General features: G+C 42.4%; 3 protein-coding genes across 4 annotated transcripts in view; all 3 read right to left on the bottom strand.

Moving 5' to 3' along the window:
• Positions 1–12,342, bottom strand: part of acot7 (acyl-CoA thioesterase 7) — a 31,725-nt gene extending 19,383 nt beyond the window's left edge. The window contains exons 1-3 of one of the 2 annotated variants that reach the window (XM_037239213.1): positions 12,066–12,342; positions 5,360–5,477; positions 4,158–4,314 (exon numbers count right to left, since the gene is read on the bottom strand). In XM_037239213.1, coding sequence (XP_037095108.1) covers positions 4,158–4,314; positions 5,360–5,477; positions 12,066–12,163 — 373 coding nt within the window. In that variant the 5' untranslated portion in view covers positions 12,164–12,342. Of the gene's footprint in view, positions 1–4,157; positions 4,315–5,359; positions 5,478–6,231; positions 6,393–12,065 lie in introns of those variants that run through there. The other variant, XM_037239204.1, reaches the window with a different exon arrangement.
• Positions 12,343–13,190: 848 nt separating this feature from the next.
• On the bottom strand, positions 13,191–14,573 carry LOC119119082 (transcription factor HES-2-like). Its single transcript, XM_037245664.1, has 4 exons — positions 14,439–14,573; positions 14,257–14,352; positions 14,065–14,152; positions 13,191–13,954 (listed from the first exon to the last, which is right to left on the bottom strand). Exons 1-4 carry the CDS (start codon positions 14,526–14,528, stop codon positions 13,644–13,646), a joined length of 585 nt encoding a protein of 194 aa, XP_037101559.1. The 5' UTR covers positions 14,529–14,573; the 3' UTR covers positions 13,191–13,643.
• Positions 14,574–22,549: 7,976 nt separating this feature from the next.
• On the bottom strand, positions 22,550–23,700 carry hes2.1 (hes family bHLH transcription factor 2, tandem duplicate 1). The gene is made up of 3 exons (XM_037276938.1): positions 23,555–23,700; positions 23,265–23,442; positions 22,550–23,179 (listed from the first exon to the last, which is right to left on the bottom strand). The coding sequence occupies exons 1-3, from the start codon at positions 23,642–23,644 to the stop codon at positions 22,845–22,847; spliced, it is 603 nt and encodes a 200-aa protein (XP_037132833.1). The 5' UTR covers positions 23,645–23,700; the 3' UTR covers positions 22,550–22,844.
• Positions 23,701–24,118: the final 418 nt, after the last annotated feature.

Below are 24,118 nucleotides of genomic sequence, written 5' to 3'. Positions count from 1 at the left end.
CTTATTTTAAGCCTCACCCATAATGCATTGCTCCCAGCTGTGTCTATGCATGCGTATGCTGAACGCGCGGAAGAGGGGGGTTACGATTTGTGTATACAGTGTTTATGCAAATGCATGCCTGAGTGTGCATGTGATGTCAGCATTATTACCCCCCAGTGTTTGTGCATACCGATTGTGTGCTGTCATTGGTGAATGGTGATCAAAAGCCTGATTGGGTGTGTTGTGGAGACCACGTTTGTTGTACCTATGTGTAATTCAGAATGTGAGACTTGGTTATTTTACAGAGTATGTGCCATTACTGTATGTGCGCACTTGCAAATTTGTGCGCATGAGTGTGTAACTGCGCATCTGTTAGTGCGCATGTGCGTTGTGCACAGCGGGGACAATCATCACGGCTTGTGCCCACAGTAGGCAGGCTCCCCCTGGGGGGCCGTGACTGAGGCCTGCCTGATGAGATCCTGCCTGACTGACTGTGGAACCTGGGTGCCTGCCTCCTCCACCACACGTAATAACACATAATACATGCAACCATAGAGCCTAATCTAATGCATATTTGAATGTATATATGTACAGATATTGCACAAGCAAAGTGATTTACATGAAGCAAAGTAATAAACCTTAAAAAGAGACTATACACAATATTTCCTATCAAAGTGTTGTTTGAATATTCAAGACACTAATGGGAAAGGTCCTCTCTCTAGATGTGGGACATCTTTTTGATTTCTATGCGTGTATATGTGCGTCCTTGTGTGTGCGTGCGTGCGTGCGTGCGTGCGTGCGTGTGTGTGTGTGATGTGTTCAGGTACACCCACTTGGCATCCATGTGTGACTAGACCACAGTGTGGGGGACCTGATGCTAAGCCGACATGACAGAAGCAAATAATGTCTGCTCCCGTTATCTTCTCTTCCCCCTCGGCCCTGCAGGAACCTTTTAAAGGGCCAAACACTGATACAAACACACATGCACAGAGATGCACATATGTACAGTATGCCGTAGATATGAGCCGTGTACCAACTGCACACATATGTATGCCCATGTTACATGATGTTGCACAATCCAAAATTCTAAGAATGAGTACTCTGTACTAGTTTTGCAACACTGAAACTACCTGAATAGTATACAATTTCACTTGAAGCACAATTGTTTCGAGGTCAAACGCTGCATTCAAGATTTCTGAGAAATCTCAAAATTTTTGTTTGGAGCTAACGAGGTCAAATTGGGCTGTGTGCAAGTGATGTGTTTGCTTTGTGAATTGAGCACTTAGACCATTTAAAAACATAAATCCAAGTTAATAAGTAGGAACTCTTTTGAGCAGCATTTAATTCAGGATACAATCATTGCACACAACTCGAAACGGAACCTCAGATGCTATTGCACGAACTTGTGAGGCGTCTCCTGGCCAGTCCACAAATATTTTCAAACACAACTGTGGTGAGCGGGTGTTGCCATGGCAATGTCATAGACATAGCTGGTTTCCTTATTACAAGACATCATGCTACCAAAATGATTGTGAAACTGACATTTTAACTTAAAACTAATGAAATGCATATGTGGTTTACATGTAAAAATGAAAACTTGAGTGAAAATTCATCTTACTTTTGAATTTCAACTATGATTATAACTGAGATATTGTCACCATAAGATGCCTTAAAGACTAAAAAATGTTGGGATTTCCACATTGAATGTTATATTCACTGTATTACGATGTCTCAATTGCACCAACACGCCTTCCATTGAGGAAGCAGAGCTTGGGGACTCTCCTCTGGTGCTGAAGCTACAGAGGTGGTTTCAAAGCGCTCGGTAGCAGAATCCCGGAGGTGGATGAGAGTTTCTAAAGGCTCTGGATGTTGTGGGGCTGTCCTGGCTGACATGACTCTACAACAGGGGTTTTCAACTGGTTTTGTCCAAGGTACCACCATTATAACCAAGAAGCAACTTGGGGACCACTGTTTTGGCGGAATATTATTTTGTTTTGCACCCAAGGAGGATAGACCTATGCAGACTATTCATTTCTATCTGTATGTTTATTTTGGGAATCTCAGCTACATTTGACATAATTTGGATGGGTAAATGATTCACAAAATTAGCTGGAAAATAAAGCAAGTATAAATAATAAATCAATTCTATTTTTAAAAATGTCATTATTTTCCATTTCCAATTTTGCAGACCAACTGCAATACCGCCAGGGACCACTACAGGGCCGCGGACCATCGGTTGACATGCCATGCTCTACAACATCGCGTGGACATTGGGGACAGTGTCTATGGATTGGCAGAACAAGGTGGTGTCCCCCTACCCGAGGGTGTGTTCCAACTACAGACGAATCGCACTCCTCAGCGTCCCTGACAAGGTCTATTTAGGGGTGCTGGAGGAGGGTTCATTCGAAGGTTGAATATCAGATTCAGGAGTCTCCTAGACAATTTAGTGTTTTACATGAAAACTAACATAATTACACAAGGGCTTTCAAAGGTTATCTACTCATCCATTAGCCTTCTAACACAAATAGCAAACACAATGGAGCATTTGAACACTTTCTCAGTGTATTCCTGATTAGTTTAATGTTATCCTCATTGAAAAATAGAAATTTCTAAGTGACCCCAAACCTTTGAACGGTAGTGTATGCGCAATGTTTATGGTTGGTTTGAGGCCACTGTCATGCACAGGCCCCAGCGTTCCAGATTTCCACATCTCAACGTGTGCCATGTTAACCTCTCACTGGAGTAGTACTCTTAATGGCGGTCCTTTTGTGAGTTGGAGTTCAATGATTGCTTCGATGCAATGCACTGGCAGAAATGGACTATACGGCACACCTGTTTTTGACAAGTGATGAATGTATGATGTTCTCCGCTCGTCATCTCATATCACCAATGCATGCGTGTCTATCTGCTTCAAACCCAGCAACCAGCCAACCAACGAGTACAAGCCTGTTGCTAGGGCAACAGCTGTCTAGGGGATACTTCTTGTTTCTCACACCTCCTTCATCCTTCTCCTTCTTTTCCAACCCTCACTCAATCTTCTTCCATTCAGTCTTCGGGCCTTGCATTCATCATTGTAGCTGTTTGTCACAAATCTAAACTCATTAAAAGTAAAACAAACAGGGTAGTGTAATGCAACAGCATCTACACTGCAATTAAATAATCAGAAAACATTCATAAATATAAAGTAAACCTACATCATACAAAAGGAAATCTGTGTGCATGAGCATGGGTGCATACGTGTGTACTGCCCTCTACTGATCAAACAGGAGAAATGTTACACTACACTTAACTGTACTGTATAATAGGCCTATACGTATTGCGTAGTTTGGCTTCAGAATTACACTATTTGGATTAATTAGAATCAGTGTCTGCGATTGGCAGGTGACCAGTTCAGTGTTCCGCCCAAAGACTACCAGGATGGGCTCCAGCATGCCCACGATCCTCACGACCAAAAAAAATGGTTCAGAAAATGTATGGATGGACGAACGGACGGATAGAATTATTGTATTTTAAGGGGTACAAGAACTCATTGATATTAAAAGGTGCTAGTTCCTTTATTTTTAATGTGTATGTTCAATTAAAAAAAGCATTTTTGCCATTCCTATTGCAAAATTCTGTGCACGCCAAACTTCAATTTCAATTCCTATTGCATTTATCTGTGAGCTCTCGGCCCAGACAGAAGTGCTGTCAAGCACTTTTTTGCCATTTACATGGCTGAGTGGGCACATCGAGTGACCTAAGTGTGGTACCACTCGTACCACTCGTGGTACGTTGGCTCCCGCTCCACAGTGCAATTGTGCATATTTAACATTTAAATTCATTTGTATTTTATTGGTTTGTTTTAAATATTTATAAAGGTGAAGTTTGTTTATCACATCTAAGAAATTTTAATTGAATCATTGTTGAAGTAGAGTTTTTTTTAAGTGGATTACCAATGTTTCAACTGTATTGCATTGTGCATACTGTAACTTAAATTTGGACATGCGTGTGTATACCTAGGTGTGTTTGAATTATGCTTATCAGTGAATGCCTGCACACATGAATGGTTGACATTCTTCATATTCTCGCCGGAAGAAGAGGGAAAAAACTAGGCAAAAGGTTAACACTGGTGAGTGGCAGCAGGTCACTCACCCGGCGGGACTACATGTGAATGATGTAATCTAATCTTGGCAAGTTACCTGTGAGGATATTTTCTCCCATGACTTTGACCTGCACTTCCAGCGAGTGTTGCGAGGTGTATGTGATCTCAGCCGAGGCGTGGGCAACCTCCCCGATGAACAAGGGGTACAAGAACTCAGTCTTCTCCACACGAACCAAAACAGCCACGCAGCGGTCCTGTGGAAGGCAGTGCAGCGCAACATTATCATTGATTAACATTTGAAGCAAAGCAAGCATAGTTAAGATTTAACAACTGCATTGATCAGACAAGCAAGGTACCACGATGTCTGAAGATGTATCGTGTGATATCTTAGAGCTCCTTTCAAAGTTGCGATTCCAGAAAATAAACAAATGCAGTGTTTTCTGTACTGTTTGATGATAATTATTTGCGAGATTTTTTACAAAATTGTGAACTGAGTCAGACGAGCATTGCATTACAATACATGAAATGGGTTTGACATATAGTGCTGAACTAATTCATTAGACCGGTCTAAATAATTAAATACAGTGTGCGTTAACATGTGTTCAGTGAAGCAGTATTTGCATGTCATATTTGAAGAGAGGCTGAAATGTAAGACATCATCAGAATGTTGTTGAAGGCAAGACAAGATCCAATGATGTCAATCAAAACAGAAGTGCTTCAATGGGTGAAAGGTAGACTATGCTAATTATCAACAGTCACTGTTGACGGCCTTTATTCATGTCAATGACTTAGCTGAACTGTTGCTTCTGTTCCATGTTGTAAAAGTTTTTATTTCAACCTCCTGTTTTTGTTCTATTGCCATTGCATCAAAAGCATTCAAGCAGATCTTGGGGTCAAAAGGCTTTGCCTTGCAAATTATCTGGCTGGTGTTCTCTCCATCTGTATGTGCTGCTTAAAGAAGGCATTCAGAGTGAACATGTGCAATATAGACTGCTTTAGCACCAGCCACTACTTACCAGCTTGATTTCATTTTATACTTGTATGACATTTTTAATTGAAATTTTATATAATGTACAGATTGGACTGGAAATATTCCAAAGGTTGAAGAGGCTGTTGGTTTAAATAAAGGGATTTAAGACATGGCAAGTCAATGTCCTTTTAGACCAAACTTGAATACAGAGTCTCATTTAGAGGAGTCAAAAGATAACTACTGGTTCATGAAGCAAATTTGAAGCTTCATTTTCCTACATTGTAGTGCACACTTAAACTAAAGTAAGTCGATATGGTTGTAACTCTCACCTCATTCTGTGTGTTGCAGTGTCGCGTGCTAATAATGCATCCTGCCTCCTCAATCATCTTCAGGATGTTGCCACCGTGCACGTTACCCACAATGTTGGCATCATCTGGCCGCATGAGCCTGCAGTAAAAAAGAAAGGGATTAGCACAGATGGTGGCCAGTAAGGGCAGTCTTCTGCGCGATTTACTCTAATTCGACAATTGATCGTTCACATTTGGTTTCACTTGCAAAAATGTTCTGCTTGGTATTCCTTTGACTGGTATGTTGCATTAGAGACAAGTTTGAGAGGGAAAGACAATGTGATGCTGACAGGAAAAACAAAGTCACAAGAAACCCTATAGGATGTGAATGATGTTGAAAGCTAGCAGTCAACATACCTGATGTGATGCACAATAACAAACCAAGCTGTATGCTAAAGGTTTAGCAGAAGAAGAAAAAATATTACAGTCTGTCGTCACCCAATACATTTATTTATTGTGTCTTTGTAATGATCCCAAGCAAGTAGTTACATGGGTCTATTTGTTTTCTGAGTCATTTTGCAGTCAGATGTCTCAGATGTCAAACCACAAGTGCTGGCCTTCGAACAAGTCATAGAAACAAGAAAGTTCAAATCTTTACACGATGATGAGTCACATTTACCATCACACTGACTGGTCCTTGTTTTTTATGAATGACTGAGGACAAAATGACTCATAGTTAGTCACAATAACAAATGCTCCGGCATCGGGAACAGAGGAGCTTATCACAATGCTGACATTTCCATGAAATGACCTTTCATTTAGAAAAGATACTTTACAAATGTGCTCCCTCGTAAGATATAAAGGTCACACTGCAATCAAATACGTTATTATAAACAAAGAACAGTGAAGAATACCTGCAGAGGTCATGTTTGGAATTTGCCGTCTCCACTTCACAAGGTACAAACTTTCTCGGAGGCCTGAAGCAGCGCATCTTCCAAACCTGACCCTCTCTCGCTTTGTCTTTCTCTAAGCCACTTACATGACTTTTAGATGCTTTCTGCATCCAGGTTTGGGATTTAAAGGCTTGATGTCACTAAGTCGCCATCTCGACCGGTCTAACTGGATAAGAGCCCGCCCGCTGATGAGGTGATAAGATACCAAGCTGACACTAGAGCGACTCACCGTCAGTGTCGTGTGCCCTGGTTGACAAGGGAATCTCAGGAATCTTGATTGCTTCTGCCAAGAAACTAATCTCTGAGTTGTCTGTCTAAGCCAGGGGTCGGCAACCCAAAATGTTCAAAGAGCCATATTCAACCCCCCCCAAAAAAACATACCTGTATGGAGCCGCAAAAATCTAAAAGCTTTTTATAAGGCAACATAGACTGTCAATACATGAGCTGTATGCCTACTATTAAAATAATTAAGTGGGCTACAAATACAAAGCAAAAAAGCGACGCAAAACGTCGCCCCTGGATAGCCAGCGAACTTTGTTGTGCAGCAGGAGATCGGCATATTCGCTGTCAACGTCATCTAGCAATTCACGGGACCGCCTACGATGCGCCTGGATGACGCCGGGACTGCCTTGGATGCGCCTGGACCGCCTTGGATGCGCCTGGACTGCCTTGGATGCACCTGGACGGCGCCAGGACTGCCTTGGATGCGCCTGGACGAAGCAAGGACTGCCTTGGATGCGCCTGGTCAAAGCCAGGGCTGCCTTGGATGCGCCTGGACAAAGCCAGGACTGACTTGGATGCATCTGGACGACGCCGGGACCGCCTTGGATGCGCCTTGGATGTGCCTGGACTGCCTTGAATGCGCCTGGACGAAGCCAGGAACACCTTGGATGTGCCTGGACGAAGCCAGGACTGCCTGGACAAAGCCAGGACTGCCTTGGATGCGCCTGGACGAAGCCAGGGCTGCCTTGTATGCGCCTGGACAAAGCCAGGACTTGCCTTGGATGCGTCAGGACGACACTGGGACCGCCTTGGATGCGCCTGGACTGCCTTGGATGCGCCTGGACGTAGCCAGGAACGCCTTGGATGTGCCTGGACGAAGCCAGACTGCCAGGACAAAGCCAGTACCGCCTTGGATGCGCTTGGATGTGCCTGGATGAAGCCAGGACTGCCTAGACAAAGCCAGGACTGCCTTGGATGCGCCTGAACGAAGCCAGGACCGCCTTGGATGCACCTGGACGACGCCGGGACCGCCTCGGGTGCGCCTGGACGACGCCGGGACCGCCTCGAGTGCGCCTAGACGACGCCGAGACTGCCTGGACGAAGCCAGGACCGCCTTGGATGCGCGGGACGAAGCCAGGACCGCCTTGGTTACACCTGGATGAAGCCAGGACCGCCCTGGATGCACCTGCCTGCCTGCCTGCCTGAGCCTGATCTGATCTGATCTGAACACTTGATGAGAACAGCAAACAAGTACCGTAATTTTCGGACTATAAGTCGCACCGGAGTATAAGTCGCACCAGCCATAGAATGCCCAAAAATGTGAAAAAAAACATATATAAGTCGCTCCGGAGTATAAGTCGCATTTTGGGGGGCAATTTATTCGACAAAATCCAACACCAAGAACAGACATGAACGAGCAACAACAGGCTAAACGATACGGTATGCTAACGTGACAAATACAAACGAGGAGCTGAGAACGGGCCTGATGTAACATTCAGTTATTTAAAAAAAACTATTACATAAATAACACGTTTATAAAACCATCTGTGTCACTCCAATTCATTAAATCCATCGATCGTCCTTTGTCAACAATGCCGTGTGCCGCGCCGCAGTTCAAATTATTCCACAGGCCCATACAACGATATATAAACTATATTTTAAATAACTATCACATAAACAACAATATTATCAAACCATTTGTGTCACTCTAAATCATTAAATCCATCGATCAAATTTCTCATCTTTTATCGTCCTTTGTCAACAATGCCGTGTGCCGCGCCGCAGTTCAAATTATTCCACAGGCCCACACAACGATATATAAACTATATTTTAAATAACTATCACATAAACAACAATATTATCAAACCATTTGTGTCACTCCAAATCATTAAATCCATCGATCAAATTTCTCGTCCTTAATGTCATCCTGGTGACAGAGGACATGTCCAGAGGATATGGCGCTTTAAAGTGTTAATTACTTTTTTTGATTTTTTCTCTCTATTTCTCATGTTTTGAATATGTTCAAGATAAAGATATCAAAGCATGTGAAGTGATCAACTATACTAAAAATAACATGTGAAGTGGTCAACTATACTTGTAAGTAAGTGATGTGTTAATGATCAAGTAAAAACTTGTGAAAAAAAACATATATAAGTCGCTCCTGAGTATAACTCGCCCCCCCACCCAAACTATGAAAAAAAACGCGACTTATAGTCCGAAAATTACGGTAAGTCATTATCACTCACATTTAATTTTAATTGGATTTTAAAAGGTTTGATTTGGACAACCGAGAAGAATATTATATAATATATATATATATATAGTTTGGGGTCACAAAATTGTTTGGGTGACCCCAAACTTTTGAACGGTAGTGTAAATATTATTATAATAAAATATTATGAATTAAATATTATAAATTATATCTTATATTTGTATAAGATTATATATAATCTATGAATATAAGTATACATATATATTATAAGATTTTTTACACAGAAGATTATATATATAATCTATAAATAATTATCTAAATAAATATATACACTACCGTTCAAAAGTTTGGGGTCACCCAAACAATTTTGTGACCCCAAACTTTTGAACGGTAGTGTATATATACCTTGTTTTCTATGTATAATGCGCCCCCATGTATAATACGCACCCTAAAAATGGCATGTCGATGCTGGAAAAAAGCCTGTACCCATATATAATACGCACCCAAATTGTGATTTTATTATTTTTTTTTTTAAAGTCCCAATGATCGTCACACACGCATCTGGGTGTGGTGAAATTTGTCTTCTGCATTTAACCCATCCCTGTGTGATTTTAATCCATCCCCTGGGGGAGAGGGGAGCAGTGAGCAGCAGCGGTGCCGCGCTCGGGAATCAGTTGGTGATCTAACCCCCCAATTCCAACCCTTAATGCTGAGTGCCAAGCAGGGAGGCAATGGGTCCCGGCCGGGGTTTGAACCCACAACCTTCCAGTCTCAGGGCGGACACTCTGCCACTAGTTCACTGAGCTGAAATCTAATTTATGGTTATTTATTATTATTATTTTGCCAATAATTCAGTAAAGCAATCAAAACTGAACCACGTCTTCCGCCCTGTGTTCTGACCGACACCCGGGGGCGAAAAGAGCATAACCATCCGAGCCAACCCCCTATACAGTCCTCAGGCTCTACAACAATAGCGGTAGCAGTTTGCATTATTTTATTGCAATGTTTTTCCTCATTCAGATTTGTTTCAAGACTACAGTTACAATTAGACTTCACTTTGATGGTTAATGCAGTTATTGCAATTTTGTTGTTTTATCACAGTAGATTGTTTGATTTACATTTCAAAAACCAGAAGCCATTTATTTACAAATGTGATTGCACTTTAGTTTACATATTTAAATATTCAGATATTAAGATGTGTTAGACAGTTTTTGCATGATTTGAATCAGGCAAAATAACATGCTTTTTCTCTCGAATATATTGTTATAATCATTTGTTTCAGATGTAATTATTTTCTGTATAAAAATTAAATTTGGTGTTCAAAGTCTTTTTTCAAACTTGAGTCTTGGGGTCATAATCGGGGTCGTCTTATATTCGGGCCAATACGGTATATACATAAAATTAATCTTTTTTTTAGTGGGTAGATTTTTGTGACTTGGTCATTTCAAAAGTAGCTCGCGAGCTGAATAAGTTTGGGCACCCCTGTTCTACATAGTCACATGATGACAAAAAATGTCACTATTTGTTTGTTAGAAAAGCAGAACAGCAATAGGCATCAAGGAAATAATTTAAAATTATTCATCTCAACGACTGCTGAGCAATTTTACAAAATAATGAAATTGTGACCCCACCATTATTGCGATTGGAATTTAATATGCCATTATTTTTTCAAGATCCTCTTCCTGAGAATTTCTTAACAAAACTGAAGCAATAAATTAATCTGTACTACCAAAATAACAGAATCTGATTTATTATACACGAAGTTTTATTTATTTATGATACTACACAAGTTTTTTTCAGGGTAGCATTGAGGAGGATTTGTTAGCACATCCACCTCACAGTTCAGAGGGTGACGGTTCAATTCCACCTCCGGCCCTCCTCGTGTGGAGTTTGCATCTTCTCCCCGTGCCTGCATGGGTTTCTTTCCGGGCACTTTGGTTTCCTCCCACATCCCAAACACATGCACAGTAGGCTGATTGGGCACTCCAAATTTCCCATAGGTGTGAGTGCGAACGTGGATAGTTGTTCGTCTCTGTGTGCGCAGCAATTGGCTGGCAACCAGTTCAGGGTGTCCCCTGCCTACTGCCTGATTACTGCTGGGATAGGCTCCAGTACACCTGCGACCCCGGTGCGGACAAGTGGTACAGAAAATGAATGGCTATACACACCCACATGGTGTGCTAATTTAGTTTAACTTCTTTTTGCTTGTTTATGTATGTAATGTGTATCATGTTTATATTCAGAATGAACCAAACCACTACTTGAGGCCTTATTGAAACACCAAATACTGCCACGTGATGTTCAAATAAATATAAGCAGTACCATGATGAAAAGCTTCACCATTGTTGCACCGGGGTTTGGCCTTTCCAGTCGTCTTCGACAGCCCACGGTAACATGACCAGGCTTAAATGTACGGAGTATCAATAAATGGCATATTTCTCTATTATGTGTACGAACAGTATCAGCATATGGACCCTCACATAGACACAAAGAGGCACGTACACATTTATTATTATATATTTTTACCCAAAAACAGAAGAAAAAGCGAAAAAAGATGAAAGGGGCAAGGAGTAAGCCTCGAGTTCAATGTGTCATTAGTACACACATCACAAAATTAGGTGTAGGAGGACACTAAATGCAAACGTGCTTGCTCCTCAGACGTTCTTGTAGCAAAACAGTGACTTCCCATTTAACGTCTTCAGATAGGCTATAAGCAGTGTCACTAAGTTTATTTTGTGATTGTACATACGACACCTGATAACTGTTTGAAGTAATGAACATACATAATATGTTCTTAAATTGTGTTTGCAGAACAATTGATCTCTTTAACACGGATGTGTGACTGTGAGGGAGTGTGGTGGTGGGTGGGTAGCACTTTGCGCCCCCTGTTGGTGAACAAGTGTACAACGACGCAGGATGTGCTGCTAGGACATGAAGCCGAGTCATAAATGCACATTCTGCTCCAGCTTTTGACCTATACATATTTTCATGTTCAATAACGACGTAAGCATCATGTTGCGTGGTTGTCATCATATTCTACGTGTTTGACGGGAAGGTGTGTTTGATTATATGACTCGAGGACGACAAAAATGCTTTATCAACCACTAACACATCCCGTTTGATGCACTACGCCATAACTAAACATTTCGACGCAGTCACCAACAATGATAACGGAGACGGAAATGGAATGCGTGCAAAACAGATAAAGTAGATTAAGCCGGCGAGTAAAGTCTCGCGATGGATGGACGGCGGTCGGGGCATGCGTGAGTTCCCTGTATGCACTGAGCATGTATCCACACGCCGAATGGCGAAGTAAAGGACGAACATGTTGTAATAAACATAACACAATTAAACATCCTACCTGCATATAGTTGAAGGGATGATGCGGCTTCGAGAGGCTTCATCACAGACATGATACTGGTGAGGACGTCCTCTGTCCAATGGTGAGAACGAAGACATTCGCACAGTATCCGGGAGTTAAGTCAGCACGGAAGTAAGTAGTAATTTAGAAAAGAAGCGCTAAATGTTTCTCGCGGGTATAAGGAAACGCAATGTGCTGAACACGATTGAACACGATTTCATCAAATGTATCTGTGGTGGTTATTTTGGAAATGTCACGCCAACAATGAACAGCGTCCATCCGTCGGCTTCCTTTTGAACGAGGCAACTCTTGAGTACATGAACGCAACACGCCTTGGCAATAACACTCGCGGCCTTTAGGGAGAGGCAGACACCAATACAGGAAGAAACAAAATTTATTTCAGGTAAGGTATTATTATTATTTAAGGTAATAAATGACAAAACATACGCCCACATATCCAAAAGCATTGGCACAGAACTAGAAATTAATGCTGGCCACACAAAATGTGATTTTAAAAAAAAAAACACTTATGGCATATCCTAGATCAGGGGTGTCAAACTTTTTTTTCGCGGACCGCATTGTAGTCAGCTTCTTTCGGAGGGCCATTATGACTGTCAACCTAAATAAATGTATGAGCACCTCATTATAAACAGTAAAAACTACAAAACAAACTGGCAAATAACTCGTTTTCAAATCAGACGAGTAAAAACTGGTCAAATATAAAAAATTAAAAAAAGATATTAAAAGTGAAGACAATTTGCAATTCTAGTAATGACACAAATTTGATGCACAATTTGTCTTCGTGGGCCACATAAAATGATGTGGTGGGCCGGATCTGGCCACGGGGCCTTGAGTTTGATACCTGTGTCCTAGATATTTTCACCTAGGGATGTACTCACTTTTGTTGCCAGTGGGTTATAAACCAATTGCAGTGTGTGTTTTCAGAGGACAACTGTACAATGCGGTGTAGCAAAGTGTTAATGCTTTGATGTTGTCCCGATGTTGTGTAATGATAAGGGATGCATTAACTTTTATATAGGCCTACTGTACAAACAGAATTCTACAGCGTGAGGGAAAAAAAGACAAGTGCACATCACTACGACGTCAAAGTTTTATTTTTTTAAGTACAAACATTACACAAACACAAAAAATGCTGTAAAATGGAATAAAACATCCCGAAAGGGATACCTGCAGTGACACACAATATGTCCACAAAATCAATCTGCACAGATTCACAACACTGAAATCATACAGTGCAAATTCACTAACAGTGACCCTTGGGGTCTTACAGGGCGGTTTCAATAGCCCTTAATCATTCAGTCATCAAAACAGACCAAATATTTAACCTAAAACATACATGCGGAGTTTTAACCAAATACGACAGTCTAGATGTCAACTTATACAAGACAACCGACGCGTACGCAAAAGGGGAAGTATACAATACTCACAAGGCTAAGTCGATTTATGGTAAATCTTAAACGCAGGCCTATACAAGTCGACATGTAATATGTACATGTATATAACATGCTGCCATAGTCGTTTCGAGGGCGTGCTGTGGACCCACTAGACGAGAATAATCTACCAGGGTCTCCACATGGGGGCAATGTTGAGCTGTGGAGCTGAGCGCGCTCCACTTGGGTGCACCGCGCCCTCGGGTTTGTGGCCCAGGCTGGACTTCAGGCTAAGAAGCCTCTGCTGGATGTGCGGGAAAGCCGCGGAGCTCTGGCTGCAGCAGTTGTGGCACTGCCTGTTGATGTTGGCCGACATGGACCGCTGGATGAAGTCGGTCACCTGTCGGGTGGCGTCGGGCTCGAGGCTGCTTTTCGGAAGGAGCGCAGAGACGCGCTGGTGGCAAGCTTTGTAGCCCTCTTTGTAACTGTCTGTGGAATCTGAAATACAAGTGATGGTGTTGAGCTGTTGAATCAACGAATGAACGTATAAAAAAGCCGTATTGTATTTCTGACTTCGTGTGAGTAGGCTCTTTGAGCAGGCTACTCACTTTTATTTTGGACTGGGGGCATGTCACTGAGGAACCTCACAGTCATCTCCAGGATGTCTGCTTTCTCCAGCTTAGAGTAGCGACTTTTCTGCAGATGTTAAAAAAAAATCAAATGTTAAAACAAACGAGCCTTACTTTGATCATTTCACATCTAACAATATGTTCAATGAACTGAAATTAAAAACAACATACATCTTTGCCGGTAAGAGGAAGAATGAGGTCCTTCAAGTGGTTCAGGCTGTCGTTAATACGAGCACGCCTTCTTTTCTCCACCAATGGTTTCATCGTCTGAAAATTATAAACCAAGTTTAGTGGCGGTACAATAAATAGAGAACATTTGAGCACATTTAAATGTATGGGGAAAGACAACTCACCTTTCTGAGCTCTAGGGCTTCTTTCCTTTTGGCCACGGTGGACTTAGGGGAAAAGGATGCTAGAGCATCACAAGTCATGTTTGGAGACATGTTCTTCGTCCTATGAGTTCTGGAGATGTATCCTCGACAGATACCAGCGGAGAACTGTGTCCAACCGTCAGCGGCTGAGGTTTATATGCGCGTCCACGGCGTCGGTACCCGTGCGTCACGGCTACGCCCCCAAGCCAACACCAAACGTCGTGACTGGCCACGCATTCGATGAAAACAACAGAATAAAAGCTTCACGTTTATTAGGACATTAGGATAGCCATCTGTCTTCTACTTAAATCCAAGCGTGACAACTGCATTGCGTGTCTGCATTATGATAAGCAAAAACTATATGCATAATCCACATCCAGACGCCACGCGTAAAACCTGTTTGCTCGCACACAAAACCAACCAACAAAACATTTGAAGATGCCATTTTTCAATAGTTACATGTATATCAAATTTATTACATTACTTTATTTGTCGTAGAAAGAATAACACGGATTGTATAGTTGTGCGTAATTCTACAGAAACCACTTTTTTTGCGTTTTTACGCGTAGACTCAAGACTGTTCTAAATATGAAACAAAGCCAATCTAATGCAATGAATTAGTTCATTTTACTAAATTGTTCTGATTTTATATTTCAGATAGTATAAAAATATAAAATACTTGTAGCATTATTGACTCTTTGTGTTGTTTAGTGTTCATCATAAAATGCATTTTACTGCGTTTTATACCTAAGGATGTTTGCTCATGTAAACTACATAGTTTTCACGGGGCGCCCATTTATTAAATAAATACTTAAACAAAAGACAGCGTAATACAGCTGTCTGAATTGAAGCAGCCTGTGTGCATGCATGGAAATAGGGTCCGCAGGCAGCCAGTCTCCTGCTCCAATCCAATCCACGCTACATCAAGTAAACCCAAGCCACGCTACTTCCAAATAACATCTGCTCACACATTTTGACAACAATAGTTTTGCATATGAGGTTTATGCAGTTCTAGCCAGGGGTGGGGGGACGAGGTCGCAATACCTGCAGGGTGTTTGTGCGTCCTGCTGCTAACGCTACGCACAGAACAGCGGGTGCTGGAACCGGGAGGGTCGGGGGCGTCGCTGATTTGATGCACACAAAGAAAACAGCAGCACATTTTGGAAAATAACTCAAAAATAAATGATTGGGCGTTTGACTCATTTCTGCCAAGTAGTGGATAATTCAGCGGACAGAGGAAGGTTTATCCACCCTTTATGCGTCGTGCTTTCCCAAATTTGTGTACTTATCAGCGAGTCTCAAGTTAGAATAGTATCGAACAATAACTGAAGATGTATGACAAGCCATCAGATGCCGCTGCACTCTGGGGAACCACGCGTGCAGCACGCGCCACGGTGACCAGATGGCTCTCTGCCCCCCCCCCACCCCCCTTCCGATCACCCTCATTCTCCTTCAGCCTGTATCCATCCAGTCATCCTGCAGCGCAGACATCCCAGCACCGTTAGTCGTACTACGCGCGTGCGCGCACGCACACACACACAGTCACGCACACGATTGTGTGGGGTTTTTTTTTGACGCGCGTGACACATGATCCCAAGCACTTTTGGCGTGGCTACCCCATCTGCATGTTTATAATGTGCAATTGATTCGAATCGTTACCATCCCCACCCCAGCCCCGATATGGAGGCTTTGGTCCGCATTTTTGTTCTATAGCTTGACAGCCATTTTGGCGTCCAGGCAATCATGGGATGCATGTTTTTGCATATTGTTTACTCAATCCGGTAGAGGGCATAGGAAGTATTTTGTATGGAGACTAGATAAGAAATGTAGACAAGAAAGAAAGAAAGAAAGAAAGAAAGAAAGAAAGAAAGAAAGAAAGAAAGAAAGAAAGAAAGAAAGAAAGAAAGACACAAACATAAGTCACGTCTCGTCCCCGGTTGTTTTATTATGTGCATGTTGCCATGATTTCTGTTCGCGCCGCTACTTATACTGAGGAGCGACTTATGTGAATTTTTTCAAAAATTTTCAAAAGAAAACAAAAAAAGTGAAACCGCGATAAACGAACCGCGATGTAGCAAGGGATTACTGTAATTTGAATTTCAAGTGACATCAGCAGCGCGGCGCGGCGGTTGTTTACAAAAAGGACAAAGATTGATCACGCGATGACGAAGATGACAAGGGCCCCACGTACTACCGGCATCATTAGCGGCTTTGTTTGTAAGTGACACGGAGGACGAAGAGTTTGAAGGATTTAATGATTTGGAGTGACACAGAAGGTTTGGAAAACTATTATGGCTTTTACGCACGCCCGGTCCTACTCTACGGAGCTCTCTTTAACCTCCGTGGATGGAAGTCTGGGGCCGGCGCTCGGCCGGGTGGCTGTCCGGGGACGGTGGATGGGGCTCGGACATGGCTTTTACGCACGCCCGGTCCTACTCTACGGAGCTCTCTTTCACCTCCATGGATGGAAGTCGGGGGCCGGTGCTCGGCCGAGTGGCTGTCCGGGGACGGTGGATGGGGCTTGGACATGGCTTTTACGCACGCCCGGTCCTACTCTACGGAGCTCTCTTTCACCTCCATGGATGGAAGTCAGGGGCCGGTGCTCGGCCGAGTGGCTGTCCGGGGACGGTGGATGGGGCTTGGACATGGCTTTTACGCACGCGTCGCCCGGTCCTATTCTATGGAGCTCTCTTCCACCTCCGTGGCTGGAAGTGTCACCTCCGGGGATGGAAGTGCACGCCGCCACACGCCTGGAAGTCCACGCCGGTGCTTGGGGCCGTGTGGCGGTTAACTATTTATGTTATAGTTATTTGATATATTTTATTTCGTGTAGCAACTTATATATGTTTTTATCGTTACAGTTCAGTAGTTGTTGGCTCATTGAACTCTTGTTTTGTTAAATAAAGAGACGTTTACCAAACCCACGTCTTTCCTTGTACTTTGTTAACGCTACAATATAGTTATATACTAGATCTGTGGAATAACGACGAGGCTGACGTCAGGGCGCACGCGCGGCGTTGTTGACAAAGGATGAGGAATTTGACTGATGGATTTAATGATTTAGAGTGACACAGATGGTTTGATAATATTATTGCTTGTATAATAGTTATTTGATATATAATATATATATCGTTATATGGGCCTGTAGAATATTTTGAAGTGCAAGCGCCGTCAGCGGCGCGCACCCATTGTTGACAAAGGACGATCGATGGATTTAATGAATTGGAGTGACACAGATGGTTTTATAAACGTGTTATTTATGTAATAGTTTTTTTGAATAACTCTGAATGTTACGTCAGGCCCGTTCTCAGCTCTTCGTTTGTGTTCATGTCACGTTAGCATACCTATCGTTTAGCCTGTTGTTGCTCGTTCATGTCTGTTCTTGGTGTTGGATTTTGTCGAATAAATTTCCCCCAAAATGCGACTTATACTCCGGAGCGACTTGTATATGTTTTTTTTCACGTTATTGTGCATTTTAGGGCTAATGCGACCTATATTCCGGAGCGACTTTTAGTCCGAAAAATACGGTACTGTACAAAATACTGTATACTTCAGCTCAAATGATGAACATGAGAAAAAAGGTGAGATTTCCAGCCCTTGTTTTATGGTATTGACATCTGTGTTAAACACACACAACACACAACAGAGCACCTTTATTTTGAAACCACCTGTTTTTTGAGTGAGCACAAATATCTGACCAGACATACAGTAAGCCTTACTTGCAGTAACACAATCAAGGCTGCGACCCGTTGACTTCACCAGACTGGTGCTTTATTCATTTGGAATGCTTTTACTTAAGCCTTTTAAAAATCTTGTTTGGGGCAGGGGCTTTCTGTCTTCAGTCTCTGCTTCAGGAGGTGAAATGTATGCTCCATTGAGTTAAAGTCAGATGGTTGACTTTGTCAGCCACCTCACCCCTCATGAAATCATTTGGTTTAACTTGGGAGTGTTTTTCAGGTCATTGTCTTGCATCATTGTCAGGCTGATGAAGCTTCTCCTGATTAGTTTGGATGCATTTTTCTGTAAATTGACAGACAAAATGATTCTTTTAGATTTCAGACTTCATGACATGACCTCCATCATGCTTTACAGAAGAATGAGCTTGCGTGTTTTGGATCATGAGCATCCAATCACCCCCTTCCCTGCGGAGGTTGGCAGTGATGTCAACTGACTGTTGTCTTTCGGTGTTTCTTCACAGCTCTCACAATCTTTCTGTCATCAACTGCTGCTACTACCCTTGGCCGAACTGTTTGAGGCCCGTTGCTCAGTACACTAACAGATTTTTTCTTTTTCAGAACATTTCAAATCATTGTATAGGCTATGCCCAATATTTGTGCAATAGCTCAAATCATATACCCCTCTCTTTTCCCAGCTTCAAAATGGCCCGTCTCTCTCCCAATGTCATTGTGCTTGCTGAAAATTGTGCTTTTTCTGTGATTGTCAGCTGCAGGTCATGATAATTCGCTAAGGACGAATTGAAGCAAGTGGACTTTTGTTTAACTAATTCGTTTTGGGGTTTTTTTAACATTCAAAAGTGACCTGGGAAATTATGCTGTCAGGCTAGCAATATGCAAATGTGACATCATCCATTTGTGGAATCAAATCAGCATTTATTTGGACAGGGCTCAATTAAATGTCAGAAAATATGAATTGCCCACAACCCAAACCAGTAACTGTTAATGTTTTACTGTAAAAATAAAAATAAAAAAATGAAGAAATATAGCAGCACTGTTTTGTCTTTTTTTTTTCCTGTCAAGACCATAATGCTTTTTGTTGATTTTTGTATTTTACATTGGTATATGTACATTGTTGCAAAGATGTGCACTTTGCGAGGCACACTTGCTGCACGCGCCCCTCACAGTCCCGCTGAGATGGAGAGATTAATGGAAGGGACTGCACGAGGGGGGTGAGGGAGGCACCTCTTCTCCCATTCTATGTCGTCGGTTAGAGTCCCCTTTTGTCTTTTCAAGTAAATTGGGCGTCTGTAACCCATCTGTGCAAGCCGGATAACAGGGAGCCTTTGTCTCTCAAGGTCCCAACACTTCACAGGAATTAAGTCACATGCATGCTGCAGGTTTTGGGATGAAGGAGGGAGTGGGGGAAGCAAAAGTAAAACGCCATCTGACTTTTTTTCACAGTGTTTGTTTGAGTTGCTGGTTTTGTGCCAATGTGGTTGTCTTCAAAGCTGCAGCTAGTTATGACAGAATGGCTGAAGCCAAAATAAAGACAAACTCTTAAACTGCTGCTCTAACCCAAAAACAACAACTCATTGTGGAACAATCATGGGCTTGTTGGATTCGTATTATTTTTATGGAACTAGAAAGCAGACAGGTTGATGATAAAAAAGGTCTTCAAATTGCAGAATAGAATAAAAAATATCAATCACTGTACCAGTGAAAGAACAGATTACACATTTTTTGTTTCAAATCTGAAAAATCCACAAGGATTGAAAAATAAAATAATTGTGTGTGCAGTAGGAAGTTGCCAACTGCTCACGTGGCTCGCGATATTATCCGCAAGGGGAAATCTTGCAGTTTATACTGTAAAAACACAGTTTGCACACGCCAACTCTTGGACTCCAGCGAGTCATTTTCTACTTCCACATTGGAAAGCACTGGTGCACTTTCCCCACCCTGATTTTAATGGACCAACCCAGATTGACACCAACCGTTTGATAAAATTCACACACTTCTAAAATTCGCTCCCGAACACCACTCAAAAAGCTTTAAATGTTGAATGCTGTAGCCAATGAGTAGCCAAGAAGCAAGCAGAGGGTCCGCTGTTCGATTCCAGCTTTGTCCAAGTCATGTGTCGTCGTGTCCTTGGGCAAAACACTTTACCCAGCTTGCCACTCACACTCTTGTACGTCTGGATGCAAAGGCTCGGTGATGGGCGGTATGGGTTGTAGTTGCCATGTAAATCTGATGCATCATTTATAGGTCAAAAATTTAAATTTAAAAACAAAAAGAAAATATCTCAAAAATCTGATGTGCTAGCCTAGGGAAAGTAAAAAAAAAATTCAAATAAGTATCAAAAACACATTTAGGAACACAAAAAGTCATCTCTGATACTGCCAGTACAATCATTAAATACATTTTTATATTTAAGCTAATATTTAAGAATTTTAACATCATATCTCAGATTTTTCTTTGTACTTTTTGAAAATTTCCAGCCTGGCCTTTCTATTCATTTTGCAACTGAGTTATTTCTATCTTCTAGTGTAGCTGCTGTACTTTCGCGCACTGGTAAGCACATCTGCCTCACAATTCAGAGGTTGTGGGTTCGATTCTGGCTCCAGCCTTCCGATGCGGGGTTTTCATGTTCTTCCCATGCCTGTGTGGGTTTCCTCCGGGTACTCCGGTTTCCTCCGACATGCCAAAAACATGCATGGTAGGCTGATTGACCACTCCAAATTGTCCATAAGTGGAATTGTGAGTGTGTGTTTTGTAAATTTCAACACAAGTCGAGCCATCAAACCAGCTGTACAGGAAGCCACTTGTGTCTATGTTTGGAGGGAGTAACAGACACAAATCAGAAGAAACAGGCGAGATATTTATTGGATGTATATTTTGATAGGTTGTTGGCAATGAGAGAAGAAATATACTGTGCAGGTAATACCACAAGGAGCAAATGACTCATCAGCAAAATACTTGGAAGACCATTTTGCTAAAAAGCACAGAGAAGCATCACAAAAGTTTTGAAACAAATTTTATGTAATGAATCATGAGACCTAGATGAAAGGCCTCAGCACGAAGGATGAGAGGATCTGCTCCTGATCCAAATCTCACAGTCTCGTCTGTAAAGCAAGCTGCAGGTCATGTCATGGCTTGTGCTTGCATGGCTGCTTCTGGAACTGGGTCGATCATCTTCATTGATGATGTAACTCATGATGGGAGCAGCAGAATGAATTATGAAATATACGATACCATTTTGTAAAACCATTTTGTCTGGTAATTTAATGAAAAAAATGCATCCAGACTAATGAGGTGTCATCAATGGCCCAAAACGCACAGCCAACACAACAAAATACTTCACCAGGGGGAGAATAGAAGGTCTTATAGCCTGGCCTAGCCAAGACCTTAACCCAATAGAGTATTCATTTCACTTCCTGAAGAGGCGACTGAAGAGGGAAACCTCCAAAAAGAAGAATTGAAAGTAAAGGCCTTGAAAACTATTACAAATTTAAAAAAATGCAACAGTCTGGTCAATGAGTCGCAGGGTTGATGCAGTTATTGCAAAAAAGCATTAAGCCACTATAAATATGAAATGTTATTCACTTCAACCTTATTTCATTGGGTCTGTTCCAATACATCTGCTCACTTGGCTTCAAACAAAAAGGTGCATCTACATGTAAATGCCATAAAATAAAAACTGGAATTCTGAGCTTTTTTCTTAGTCTACAACAAAAACAAAGGAATTGATCTGGATCCAATACATTCAAAGCTGACTTGATCAGAAAACGTTGATATTGTCTTTTTTTATTGTGTAAAATGTTTGTCCTTGCACATTTGAATTGTTTTCCCTTATGTTTTAAAAAATATTTTTGGATTGGTCAGCATGTTTGACCTCATCCAAGTATACTTTGCAGTTTCCGAAGAACTGTACACTCAAACTTAATGGCAAACAATTGTACTTAAAATATCAAGACAATAATTTGTATTGTTTTTAAATGGGGTGTGGAACACTCGGATAGAAATATCACAAAACTATAGCATTGGAGTTGATGACAAGTGCAACAGGCTGGAGTGTGTTTTGGGGGCTGCATGTGCACACGCAGCCACGCAATGACCTCAGTGTTCTTCCCACCGAATTGGCGGCAAGCAGTGAGGCGCCTCATGCAGCAACAATAGAGCAGCTGCTCTCAGCATCAATGGGCTTAGGTTGACCTGTGGCTTTATGCATTTGCCGCCTTTTTCCTAAACCCAACATCTTACTCATTATCAGCTTTTCACGACACCATAAAACACAAATTCAACATAACATTTTTGTGTGTTATTAATGCACATTTATTGACTTTTTCCAGTGATACATCTCATGAATCATTTTCATGCATGCTCTCAACATATTTAACACATAGTGTTTACCGCCTATTCTTTTGCACAGACTAAAATACTTTGAAGTCCATCGTGCAAACCTCAAACTGAGTAACCCTTAGGGTTTTACAAAAGTGTTGTCGACAACCCGTGCCCTTGAACCCCCAAAGAGGATTGCATTAATAAAACGTATGTAAAACGATACTGCTTCTTTGGGATCTGTGCTCGATTTTACCCAAAATGAACCAATTGCTAGGTTATATTGCCTATACAGCAACTCTCAAATGTTCTTCTATTCATTGCGTATGTTAAGTGGCACGAAATAAATAAGGCATTAAATAAGTGTCCATTAAATCTACCAGGGCCTCCACATGTCCGCGCTGACAGCAGGCGGGACTTGTTGCGCTGCAGGAGAGCCCGCAGCCGCCGGCTGCGACTGCGGCTGGCTGTCTGCCCTCATAGCGCTCAAGCCGGACTTGAGGCTAAGCAGCCTCTGTTGGATGTGGGGGAATGTCCTGGAGGTCTGTGCGCAGCAGTTCATGCAGGACGGGGTGACCGTGGCGGACATGGAGCGCCGCACAAAGTCACTGACCCGCTGACACGCGTCCTGGTTGAGGCTTGTTTGAGGGAGCAGAGCGGAGACCCGCTGGAGGCACGCTTTGTAGCCTTCTCTGTAACTTTCTGCGGGATCTGAATCGGAAGCAAATATTGAATATTATTCACTTATTCACGGACATTGATGACTATCTTTCGGGCTGTATGGTCAGTATCTCACCTTTCGACGCCGGGAGGTCCCTGAGGAAACGGACCGTCATTTCCAGAATGTCCGCTTTCTCCAGCTTTGAGTAGCGCGCGTTGTCTTTGCCAACCAGAGGCAGGATGAGACTCTTCAAATGGCTCAGACTGTCATTAATACGAGCACGCCTCCTCTTCTCCAACAGCGGTTTGAGATTCTGGAAGAAATAATGAACGATAAGGTGTTATGCAAGCGCAACTGTATAGTCGACTCACGATAGGGAGAAAAAAATGCTCTGAAAACACGAGCAGTGTTTTTCTTGTCCTTACCTTTCTCAGCTCGTGGGCTTGTTTCCTCTGGGCCACGGTAGATCTGACAGTGAGAGGCTGGCTGGCCTCGGAAATGATGCTGGGACTCATATTTTGCGGGCACTTGTGCTTGTGAGATGTGTTTGAATTTGGGGCAGGAGTGTGTAGCGGAGCTGTGCCGCCCTCCTATTTATGTGCCTTCGGCGCGTCACGGGGGCGGGACACAAGCCACTACGCGGTTTGATCCGGGAGGAGGGGGCTGGGGGTTCAAGACCTTTGGGAAATGAATTAATGACATGCGCTCCTCTCTGGACCATCTGTCCTGTCGGGTAGCGTGCAGCCAAGCGCTGGTATGCAGGGATCATTCGTGGAGTCGCTGCAGATTGGCTTCATATTGCAGATTTTATTCAATGTTGTTGCACTTTACATCTTCTGTTTGAAGATGCGAAGAAGACGACTGAACACGAAAAGCAAAATTCCGTGCAACATTTCTCTTATTTTCATTCGCCTTTTGGTGAAAAGTAGTGGTCTTTCAGAAGCTGTTATACTGTTATACGATGGACAAATACACATTACAATTTAATA

Source organism: Syngnathus acus, chromosome 2, assembly GCF_901709675.1.
Source record: "Syngnathus acus chromosome 2, fSynAcu1.2, whole genome shotgun sequence".
NCBI classification, from domain to species: Eukaryota; Metazoa; Chordata; class Actinopteri; order Syngnathiformes; family Syngnathidae; genus Syngnathus; species Syngnathus acus.
This window is presented reverse-complemented; position numbering and strand designations above follow the sequence as displayed.

Bases quoted from the DNA above. Each gene is read 5' to 3' on its own strand.
- LOC119119082 (XM_037245664.1), bottom strand. From the start codon at position 14,528: ATGTCTCCAAACATGACTTGTGATGCTCTAGCATCCTTTTCCCCTAAG. The intron at 14,353-14,438 runs GTGAGTTGTCTT...TATAATTTTCAG, and splicing joins AAGCCCTAGAGCTCAGAAAG to ACGATGAAACCATTGGTGGA. The intron at 14,153-14,256 runs GTATGTTGTTTT...TAACATCTGCAG, and splicing joins TTCCTCTTACCGGCAAAGAT to AAAAGTCGCTACTCTAAGCT.
- hes2.1 (XM_037276938.1), bottom strand. From the start codon at position 23,644: ATGAGTCCCAGCATCATTTCCGAGGCCAGCCAGCCTCTCACTGTCAGA. The intron at 23,443-23,554 runs GTAAGGACAAGA...TATTTCTTCCAG, and splicing joins AAGCCCACGAGCTGAGAAAG to AATCTCAAACCGCTGTTGGA. The intron at 23,180-23,264 runs GTGAGATACTGA...CTTCCGATTCAG, and splicing joins GGACCTCCCGGCGTCGAAAG to ATCCCGCAGAAAGTTACAGA.